Raw genomic sequence first — 12,001 nt, forward strand, 5'->3', positions numbered from 1 at the left:
TCTACCTACTAACCTCATCCCACCTCCTTGACCTGTCCGTCTTCCCTGGACTGACCTATCCCCTCCCTACCTCCCCACCTATACTCTCTCCACCTATCTTCTTTACTCTCCATCTTCGGTCCGCCTCCCCCTCTCTCCCTATTTATTCCGGTTCCCTCTCCCCATTCCCCTCTCTGATGAAGGGTCTAGGCCCGAAACGTCAGCTTTTGTGCTCCTGAGATGGTGCTTGGCCTGCTGTGTTCATCCAGCCTCACATTTTATTATCTTGGAATTCTCCAGCATCTGCAGTTCCCATTATCTCTGATATCATTTTAACCTCACTGCGAAGCCTCTTCCAGGGATGCCTAACATGAAGAAGTTACCCTCCTCCCTCCGGACCAACCTCAGGGAATCTCTCTCCCATTGCAACTCTCTTGTAATCTCTTCGGCCTTGAAACTGCTCGATCATGTCCTGAAGCAAACCAGGTACCACAGCCACATCACCTTCCTCAGCACCTGCCTACGGAACCAGATCGTCCCCAAGGGACTACAGTCCACATTTCAGCCTTCCCAATTTGGGCCCAACCGTGACCACCTCTACACCCAGAATATTCAGACCCTTCAGAAACGTTTCTCCCTGCGAGTCCTGAAACAGACACTCGCAGCCATGCGCCGGCACCTCCACACACTGCAATCTCGCCTGCCCCAGCTCAGAGCCTCCCTCTCCCAGACCTGCAAAGGACCCCTGCTGTTTTTTATCCTCTGCAGGATCCACAGACTGAATACCCAGTTCCACTCAGCTTTACTGGACACCAAAAATCGTAAGTACAACCAACTCACGGGCCCCTGCCACCCACAAGAGGATTCCTGCGCCTCCCAAATCCCGAGTCTGTCCCTGCCCCTCCCCCACCATGCACCCGCCGCCATTGACCATGAGGACACGGATGACGTCACATCCGCCTCCGCCGGCCACAGAACTTCCGGAACCGCTGCTGCAGTCACCACCTCCACTTCCAGGTACAACACCTCACATACCACCCTCCCCGCAGCTCCTGCCGCCCACCCCGATACTCCAACCGCCGACGGAACACCGCCCACGGCCGACGCCGACGGAACCCCGCCCACGGCCGACGGAACCCCTCCCTACCTCCCCACCTATACTCTCTCCACCTATCTTCTTTACTCTCCATCTTCGGTCCGCCTCCCCCTCTCTCCCTATTTATTCCAGTTCCCTCTCCTCATCCCCCTCTCTGATGAAGGTCTAGGCCCGAAACGTCAGCTTTTGTGCTCCTGAGATGCTGCTTGGCCTGCTGTGTTCATCCAGCCTCACATTTTATTATCTTGTAATTTTGAGGAACTAAGTTTTAATTTATTCCTCTTATTACTTTGGTTTATATAAGTAAGACTTGAATTTATTTGGAACACTATATCATTAGAATTTTGTTTTGTTTGGGAATAGTTAGTAGTTAAGGGGGAATTGTTTGATTTGTTAGTAGTTCTGTTAATTTGTTAACTGCTAGATCAATTAGTTGTTGCTTGATGATTATGAAGTGAGAATGAGAGATTTCTTTCATTTAACTACTCCTTTATAACAAATTTGGGGGTGTGGTGACTGGCCGGTTATACCACTTTTCATACTTCCTTTAACAGTTTACAAGGTGAGGTGAGCTTCTCTGGGTGTTTTGCTTCAGTTATAAGAGGAGGAGGTTGTCAAACTCTACTTTGTAACATAGGTCTATTGTGCTAATATCATGTTTAATTCACAGTGCCACTCCTCCGCCCTACCCTGGGTTTCTATCCTACTTTCCTGTCAATAACACTGCAATATTCAGGTCCCAATCTTGGTCATTCTAGAACCACACCTCAGTTATGGCCAATAGATTGTACTTATTCTCTCAATTTGTTCGTCTGTTTTGTTTTGAAAGCTACATGTATTCAAATACAGTGCCTTACGTTTGTCCTTTTTATGATTTTTGTAACCTTTATTCTTATGTCCTGATATGGTCTTCGATCTGCATTCTTCGTTCCTTCTTGTCAGTATCTGTGTATCATTCTCCACAATAATTCCTCCCTCTGTAGCCTTTTTCCCACTCTTTGATACTTCTCAAATTTGGTTACTATACCACAGTGTTTGGTTTAAAACCCACCCTACCTCCCTAGTTATGCAGTTCACAAGAACATCCTTACAAGTACGGTTCATTCATAAATGATCCCATCAGGACAGATCCCATTTGACCCCAGTATTGGTGCCAGTTCCCACCAACCCACTTCTCCCACACCCTTCTTCCAACTTCATACTCGATTCTCCACGCCAATGTGCACATTGTTCAGGTAATACCCAGAGTTTATTATCCTTGAGATTCTTTCTCTGTTTCTTGCCTCATTTATATACAGTTTATAACCCTCTATGCTGTGGAGAGAAAAAAGACAGCAACAATTCCCAATATGAAATTCAAAGCGCGTACCTGGTACTCCAGCTCGCTATTTGTGCCTCCAGGCCTCCATATTGTACAGTAATCCCTGAAGTCTCAGGGGACTGCTTCACTGGTAGCAACCACCTGCAACCCACATCAGCCTTGCCACATCATCAAGGCACATATCCAGCACACACAGAATACAGTTCTCCCCTTAATGTTGTATTCTGGAGCAAAATAACATTGTATTCCTGCTGCCAAGCTGCTTGAATTCAGTAACAGGTAACCATCTCATGGATTAGAGTGGGGTACATCTCAGGGCTCTTATCTAGCTCACTTAGTCCTCATTCATTTTGTGCCTACTTGGATACTCAATTTCTCGTCATCACATTCAGAACTTAAAGACTCCATAAGACCACAAAACCATAAGACATAGGAGCAGAAATTAGGCCATTTGGCCCATCAGGTCTTCTCCGCTATTCAATCACGGCTGATAAGTTCCTCAACCCCATTCTCCCACTTTCTCCCTGTAACCCTTGATCCCCTTGATAATCAGGAACCTATCTACCTCAGTCTTAAATGTACTCAATGACCTGGCCTCCACACCTCAGTGGCAGTGGAATCCATAGATTTATCACTCTCTGGCTGAAGAAGTTTCTCCTTATCTACATTCTAAAAGGTCTTCCCTTAACTCTAAGGCTATGACCTAGGGTCCTAAACTCTCCCACAAATGGAAGCATCTTCCCAACGTTCATTTTGTCCAGGCCATTCAGTATTCTGTAAGTTTCAATTAGATCCCCTTCATCCTTCTAAACACCAATAAGTATAGTCCCAGAGTCCTCAAATGTTCCTCATATGTCACGCTTTCCATTCCTGGGACCATTCTCGTGAACCTTCTCTGAACCCACTCCAGGGCTAGTACATCCTTCCTGAGCAAAATTGCACACAATACTCCAAATGTGGCCTGACCAGGGCCTTATAAAGCCTCAGTAGTACATCCCGGCTTTTATATTCAAGTCCTCGCAAAATAAATGCCAACATTGCATTTGCCTTCCTGACTACTGACTCAACCTGCAAGTTTACCTTGACAGAATCCTGGACTAGAACTCCCAAGTTCTTTTTCATTTCAGACTTCTGAATTTTTTCCCCATTCAGAAAATAGTCCATGCTTTTATTCTTCTTACCAGAGTGCATGACCTCACACTTTCCCATGTTGTACTCCATCTGCCACTTCTTTGCCCACTCTCCTCCTGTTCAAATCCTTCTGTAGCCTCCCCACCTCCTCAATACTACCTGTCCCTCCACCTATCTTTGTATCATCTGCAAACTTAGCCATAATGCCCACAGTTCCTTTGCCTAGATCATTCATGTATAAAGTGAAAAGTTGTGGTCCCAACACTGACCCTTATGGAACACCACTTGTCACCGACTACCATCCTGAGAAAGACCCTTTTATCCCCACTCTCTGCTTTCTGCCAGACTGCCAATCTTCTATCCATGCTAGCATCCTGCCTGTAACAGCATAGGCCATTATCTTACCTTATCTTATTCTTGTAGGGCACCTTAGGAAGGCCTTCTTGAAGTCCAGGTAGATAATATAAAGCCTACTGCACCTGGTATTCCTGCGTGTTTTCCCATCCAAGTACTGAGTTTGCTCAGCTTCCAAGATCAGGCGTTTTCAGACTAGTCTGGCCATAAGCAAACCATTGTATTGTTGTCTTGCCTTGCCATTTAGTACAGTCACAATACCAAGTAGTTTGTCATGGTTGCGAGCACTAATCAGTCAAGATGGTCACGGCAGTGTTTCAAAGCCTGAAGGCAGCAGTTGTCAGATAAGGCAAGTGGGGGGCTGCCATCAATCAGGTGGTACTGAGGAGCAGTGAAATACATCATCAGATCCTTGATGATGATAGTACACTGGGGACCTGTTGGGGCCTGAGTCTTTTTAAAAATTAATTCATGGGCCGAAGACATCACTGGCTAGCTCAGCATTTATTGCCCATCCCTAATTGCCCAGAGGGCAGTTAAGAGTCAATTACATTGCTATGGGTCTGGAGTCACATGTAGGCCCGACCAAGTAAGGATGGCAGTTTCCTTCCCTAAAGGGCATTAATGAATCAGGCAGGGGTTATCATGAGATTCTTAATTTCAGTTTTTTAAACTGAATTCCTTACATGATCTGCCATGGTGGGATTCAAGCCCAGGTCCCCAGAACATTATTTGGCTCTCTGAACTAACAGTCCAGCAGTAATATCACTAGGCCATCACCCTTCTGTGTCTTCACACATTGTGTTTGAACCAAATTCTGTTGCTGTCACTGTTGATAGCCCACAGCACGCCATGGATACCCAATTTTAATTTGAAGATCCATTCAAAGTCTATCACATCGAGCACAGAGTTGATGCCACACAACCTAATGGGATTGTTCTTAATGAAAAAATGGAACTTATTTTCTACAAGGATTATGCAGTGGTCAGTCTAACAGATACTTTTCATTGATAGATGTGTGTGTGCTGGATACATTGGTGATGACGGCATCAAGTAGATTTTTCTGCATTTCCAGGTACCTCAGCAGCCATCACAGACTCCATCGAGCAGCCCTGTCCTTTAGAATTTCATCAACTTGATAATTAATTGTGCTGCTACGCCACTTTCAGTGATGGGCATTGAAGACACCGACTAAAGTCCATTTTATGTTCTTTCCCACCCTCAATGCATCCTCCAACTGCTTCAACATAGAGGGGTCATCAGTCGAAGAGAAGTGTGAGGTTGTAACCAGCAGGAGGTTTCCTTGCTCAGGTTGATATGATTCGATGAGACTTTGTTGCAATCAGAATCAAAACAAAGGACTCCAAAGGCATTTCCTTTCTGACTGTGTATGCTACAGTGTCATCGCCTCTGGTAGGCCTGTGCTTCTGGTGGGACAGAACATACCCAGATACAATGATGGTGATGTCTGGGACATCATCTTTAAGGTAAGATTCTGTGAGCTCGGTGATCTTGGGTTGTTGCTTGCCTATTCTGTGAGACAGGTCTCCAAATTTTGGCAAGAACTCTGAGATATTGGTAAGGAGAACCTTGCAGATTTGACAGCACTATGTTTGCTAATAAAAACTGAAAGAACTGCAGATGCCGTAAATCAGAAAGAAGAACAAACATTGCTGGAAAAGCTCAGCAGGTCTGGCATGATCTGTGAAGAGAAATCAGTTAATGTTTCGGGACCGGTGAACCTTCCTCGGAGCCCTTCCTCAGTTCTGATGAAGAGTCACAGGACCTGAAACGTTAACTCTGATTTCTCTTCACAGATGTTGCCAGATCTGCTGAGCTTTTCCAACAACTTCTGTTTTTGTTTGTCTATGTTTGCTGGCGTTGTTTCTGGCGCCTTGGTTGATCCTGGATGGGCTGTCTAGTTTTATTCTTTTGTTTAGACTTTGTGGCAGGTTTGATACAACTGGAATGGCTGGTCAGGCCATTTCAGAGGGCAGTTAGGAATCAATCACATTGCTGACTATCTGGAATTATATGAAATCTATGTAGTGATTGAGTTGGTTTTTGGTGACGATTGAAAATGGTTACGTAGTCCTCATTAGGCTAACTTTTAATTACAGTTATTTGATTAATTCAAATTCACTGTCATCGTGGAATTTGAACCCATACCTGCAAGAGCATTAACCTGAGGCGTTGAGGCTGGTTGGCTCGTCGAGCTGGTTTGCTGTTCCGCAGACGTTTCATTACTGTGCTTGGTAACATCCTCAGTGCAGCCTCTGATGAATCGTCGGTGTGTTTTCCCGTCTGGTTTTTAAACTCTGGGGTCCTATGAGATGGGTTGCCTCACTTCCAGGTTTCCTCCAACATGGAATGTACACGGGGCTGAGTTCAATGTGTTTATTAATAGCCTGCTTCGTGGAGTGCCAGGCTTCCAGGAATTCCCGTGCCTGTCTCTGCCTAGGCTGTCCCAGGATCTTGGTGTTGTCCCAGTTGAAATGGTGGTTCTCCTTGTCCATGTGGATTGAGATGAGTGAGTATTGGTCGTGTTGTTTTGTAGCCAGTTGGTGCTCATGTTCTCTTGTTGTTAGTTTCCTTCCTGTTTGTCTGATGTAGCGTTTCGCGCAGTCTCTGCAGGGGATCTTGTAGATCACATTGGTCCTGTCGATGGCAGGGAGTGGGTCTTTGGTTCGGGTGAGTCATCACCCTCCCTCATCTCAATCCAGGAGAACCACAACTTCGGACCTGAGCTACAGATCTACTCCAAAACCTTGTTAAACTCAGGCTCTGGGTTGTTTATCTTGTGGCATTTCCACGACACCATTTCCTCCTCAATGAACGTTTGCTGCAGAGGTGTGAAAGCTATCGCTGAGGCAAGGCTGATGCTTGTGTCACTCTCCCTTTTGTAACAGTATTTCATTATCAAGAAATGTAGGAAGCAAAGTTCATATTTGTTGAGCTGGATAGAGTGACTGTACAGAAGCTGATCTTTCTGTATGTGACTTTTAGTATTGCAATTAGGTCTTTGGGGGCAGAAAGAAAGTGTGAAGCTGGGTGAACACAGCAGGCCAAGCAGCATCTTAGAAGCACAAAAGCTTGATGTTTCGGGCCTAGACCCTTCATCAGAAAAGGGGGATGGGGAGAGGATTCTGAAATAAATAGGGGGAGGGGGGATGTGGACCGAAGATGGATAGAGGAGAAGATAGGTGGAGAGGAGAGTATGGGTGGGGAGTTGGGGAGGGGATGGGTCAGTCCAGGGATGATGGACAGGTCATAGGGGCAGGATGAGGTTAGTAGGTAGGAAATGGAGGTACGGCTTGAGGTGGGAGGAGGGGGTAGGTGAGAGGAAGAACAGGTTCGGGAGGTGGGGACAAGCTGGGCTGGTTTTGGGATGCAGTGGGAGAAGGGGAGATTTTGAAGCTTGTGAAATCCACATTGATACCATTGGGCTGCAGGGTTCCCAAGCGGAATATGAGTTGCTGTTCCTGCAACCTACAGATGGCATCATCATGGCACTGCAGGAGGCCCAGAATGGTTATGTCGTCTAAGGAATGAGAGGGGGAGTTGAAATGGTTCGCGACTGGGAGGTGCAGTTGTTTACTGCGAATGGAGTGGAGGTGTTCTGCAAAGCGGTCCCCAAGCCTCCCCTTGGTTTCCCCAATGTAGAGAAAGCCACACCGGGTACAGTGGATGCAGTATACCATATTGGCAGATGTGCAGGTGAACATCTGCTTGATGTGGAAAGTCATCTTGGGGCCTGGGATGGGGGTGAGGGAGGAGGTATGGGGGCAGGTGTAGCACTTCCTGCGGTTGCAGGGGAAAGTGCTGGGTGTGGTGGAGTCGGAGGGGAGTGTGGAGCGAACAAGGGAGTCACAGAGAGAGTGGTCTCTCCAGAAGGCAGACAAGGATGGGGATGGAAAAATGTCTTGGGTGGTGGGGTCGGATTGTAGATGGCGGAGGTGTTGGAGGATGATGCTTTGTATCCGGAGGTTGGGGGGGTGGTATGTGAGGACGAGGGGAGTTAATGCAGGGGCGGGGTGTGAGGGATGAGTTGCGGGAAATGCGTTCTCGACCACTGAGGGAGGAAGTTACGGTCCTTGATAAACAAGGACATATGGGACGTACGGGAGTGGAATGCCTCATCCTGAGAGCAGAAACATCAGCTTTTGTGCTCCTAAGATGCTGCTTGGCCTGCTATGTTCATCCAGCTTCACACTTTGTTATCTTGGATTCTCCAGCATCTGCAGTTCCCATTATCTCTGATCTTTGGGGACAGATGCTGGGAACTGAAGTTCCCTACTACATCTTCCCAATGCACTCAGTATATGCCAGTCTCCTCCCTACCTTCAGATTTTCTCAAGAAGGGTCCTGAACTGAAACATCAACTTCCCTGCTCCCCTGATGCTGCCCGGCCTGCTGTGTTCCTCCAGCTCCACTCTGTGTTATCTCTGACTCCAGCCTCTGCAGTTCTTATTACTCCTCCCTATGGACCTGTGGAATTTCTTTCTGCCACCAAGCCCCGTGGTGTTGTAGGTGTGACTCTGACGTACCCTGTCTGCCTTGGTACTCAAATTCCCTTATCTCACAGCGATTGCAGCATTGGTGTGAGGGAGGGACCCTCCTACAGCTGTGTGCAGCTTCCCTCTGAGACGGACTGATTGCCTTTACAGAGCAGTCTGGCAGCACTAGGTGCCCTCAGTGCTCAGCAGGGAGACAGACAGAGAGCCAACATCAGCACTAAGGGCTCTGCTCCACCCGATTTAACCTTGGAACGGATGAGGGGAAGGCACTGTGCTTCTGAAACACAGATCAATGTTCTGCCCACGCATCTGCCTTTCTTGTTTCCTTTCTGTCTGGCTTAGTGATTCATGCAGCGTGCAAGCCAACATCTTCAGCAAGGGAGCCCGTTCCACAAAGTTTGGAGCGTCTTGTGACTTCATTCCAATCTGCAGTTACTGTTGGAAATCGAAGGCTAAACAAGAAATTCGGGGAAAAAAACGGCTTAGCAGGATTGAAGTCACGACTTTTCGAGCAGATATCGGTTACTCAACTGGAAAGAAAAACCCAATGCAGTGTAAAATTATATATAACTAAAATAAATTTAACATAATTGGTAAAAAAAAAGGGAACTTTGAAAGCTCCCACCTTTGGAGAGCACATTCAGACAGCCACAGCTGTAGAAAGTGGGCTGAACAATATTTGAGCTACCCAATCGCCAGGCAGAAATTCCAATGAGCTGAGTTATAAGATAAACCGCTGTCAGTTGAAAGCCTGGCACTGAATTGCTCCCAGTTCTCCAGTTACCAGCCGCTTCCTTGGGGCACCATTATGGTGTGGAGTTTGCTGCTCGCTGCCCTGTTCGGTAAGTTTTATACCGTGCAGGAACTTTTCATATTTTAGTGCTTGTGAGGCGGGTGCTGCAGTGTTCTTTAAGTCTGAACACGGAAAAGTATATTTGGTGAAGGGAGCTTGTTGATGTGGAGCGCAGGGATGGGACCTAATGCGGTTTCCTTTCTGTTAAAGGCTCAGTGTCCCCCGAGCAGTACAGAGCCGATGTGAACATGGCCGGGATCCAGGGCACAGTGCAGTTCAACAGCTCCTCCCGAAACATCCAGATCGCTTTAGAGGCCGATTGCGAGCAGTTTATCATTTCCGTTCACGAGTTCCCGGTCAGGTACGGGAATTTCAGGGACCCCTGCAACGAGTCCAACATCGGCGAGAGAGTGTACAGCCTGACGGCGGACAAAACAGAGAGCGTCGTGACGGACAGCAGCCTTTTTCAGAACAGAACGGACCTCTCGGATCTCTCCGTCACCATCGAGGGTTGTCGCAATGCCACTAAAGCGTGTGCCACTGTGAGGAAAGTTGGCAGCACCTCGACCTGGCAAGGGAAGTTCTTCTCGTCCGTCGCAGGAGATGTCTACATTCGCCAGAATGCTGGTGAGGAAACATCGAGGATTCTCACCGATCTGATGGCTATTAGCCAGGGCGACCTAGGGGTGATGAATGTGACCCTCCTCCTGCAAGGAGGGACGGAGAGCTGCTCACTGGCACCAGACAGTACTGTGCCAAATACTGGCACATTGCTCGGCACATTCAAGGTGGGTACCCCTTTAGCCCCTATAAAAAGCCGCAGAGATGGAGTCAATTTGACAGACAGGACCCCCACACAGTTTCTGTACATGTATGATGGTTCTCAGTGGTTTTGCACTGAAGTTCAGGAGCTAAAAGCGAAAGAAGCCTGTGCTTATGTAGATATGAAAGGTGTCCGAGGAACTTTCAAGTTCCATCAAGTTTCCCCGTTTGATGGCACCAGCTACACCGTGTCTCTGAAGAACCTGCGCCAGCTGGCTGGCCCTTACCATGTTCACAATTTCCCAGTGCCCCCACGCCGTACTCCTGGAGATCAGCTTTGTGCGAATGATAACCTGGGAGGGCATTGGAACCCATTTGGGAAGGTCCCTTCCGGGCCATCCTATCCTCAAGACGCAAATGAAACTCATGATCAGTATGAAGTAGGGGACTTGAGTAAAAGGCATGGCTTCCTAACTGGGCGGGACACGTTTGAAAACACCTTTAAGGACTGGAACCTGCCACTGTTCGGGCGAAACAGCATTGTTGGGCGTTCTGTCGTTATCCACCACCCCAATTCATCACGATGGCTGTGCGCTACCATTGAGCATCTCAGTGAAGTTACAACAGCAGTAGCAGTATTTACAAGACCAGTGTCAGGAAGAATCATTTTTCAACAACAGAAAAACGACCCCTATTCGGACTTGTCCATTTTTATGGACCTTTCCTATACCAATTCATCCGCTCGAATAACCACAAACCACCTTTGGCGCGTTCACGAATATCCCATAAGCTCTGAACTGGATTCTGACTCAAATATTTGCTTAAGTACCAAGGGAAATTTTAACCCTTTCAGAGTGGATACTGGTGGTCAATATGACACGGAGTGTGGCCCAGACAGTCCATTCCGATGTGAAGCTGGAGACTACGCTGAGAAACATGGAGCACTCAAACTGAGCAGTGACAACAGCGCAGTTTACAGCAAGCACTTCTTCACTGACACCACATCAGCACTTGCTGGGCAACTTTCCATTGTTCCTCGAGCAGTGGTGCTTTATGAAGCAAATTCTGCAACCTCTCTCTTAGCTTGTGCTAATATAACCTTTCTTCACCCTACTTCACTGGAGATGGATTCACGGGGCGTTGATCAACTAGGAGTAAATGTGACATTTAAACAAGTGTCAGATTTAGACCGTACGATTGTGCAGGTGACTTTAACCGATCGGAATCATGGGGCAGGAGCTTACAGCATCCACACGCTTCCCATCCAAGCTGGTTTGTCTGACACTGGTGCCTGTTCTGACTCTCGTGTTGGAGGTCGTTACAACCCATTCCATGTTAATGAATCTCTGTCCCCTGAGCCACTCAGGGGCACAGTTGACCAGTACGAAGTTGGTGACATCAGTGGGAAATTTGGAACACTGGACAGTTGGAACCAAACAACTGAGGAGTACATGGACAGGAACCTGCCCCTATTTGGGCCTCGCAGCGTTGTGAGACGTTCACTGGTTATTTACCATACAAACGGATCACGGTAAGTTTTTACAGACATGTTGATTCTTGCTGTATGAGGCATGTTAAATGGTATCTATCTTCCCAAAACCCTCAACATGGGCTTCGTCTTGAGTTTTTCAAAAATACTTTTTCTTTTCTTCCAATTTACTCCTCTCTTCAGAAAGATGTTGTGTGATGCAGTTCTTTGGCAGGGAGTTACTTGTTTACAGTTTAGTTTTATAGGTGCGAGTGTAGACAGGGAGTGACCGCAACTCCTGAGTTTTAATGGGAAGTTTAATAGCCTACTCTTGACTTTGCCCAGAATACATGCACATAATTTCCATCAGAGATGACTAGGCAGATGAGGAATGAAAGCTGAAGTTGGTTATTTCCCCTGAAATGTAAATATCTCAACCAAACTGCTACGCTGGTTTGTGCTCAGTTCTCAGATTTCAGAGATCAGTCGGGATGTTCTTGGTCTGTATTGCCTAATATATTTGAAAGGTGTGAAGTTAAATAAAGTGCAAATTTAGCATTCCAGAGTGTCACTTAGCATT

At 47.1% G+C, this 12,001-nt stretch overlaps 1 protein-coding gene across 1 annotated transcript in view; it reads left to right on the forward strand.

Moving 5' to 3' along the window:
* Positions 1-8,602: 8,602 nt before the first annotated feature.
* Positions 8,603-12,001, forward strand: part of LOC132210778 (uncharacterized) — a 125,221-nt gene continuing 121,822 nt past the window's right edge. The window contains exons 1-2 of the mRNA XM_059652945.1: positions 8,603-9,240; positions 9,402-11,484. Coding sequence (XP_059508928.1) covers positions 9,207-9,240; positions 9,402-11,484 — 2,117 coding nt within the window. The 5' untranslated portion in view covers positions 8,603-9,206. The remainder of the gene's footprint in view (positions 9,241-9,401; positions 11,485-12,001) is intronic.

This window comes from Stegostoma tigrinum, chromosome 20, assembly GCF_030684315.1.
Source record: "Stegostoma tigrinum isolate sSteTig4 chromosome 20, sSteTig4.hap1, whole genome shotgun sequence".
NCBI classification, from domain to species: Eukaryota; Metazoa; Chordata; class Chondrichthyes; order Orectolobiformes; family Stegostomatidae; genus Stegostoma; species Stegostoma tigrinum.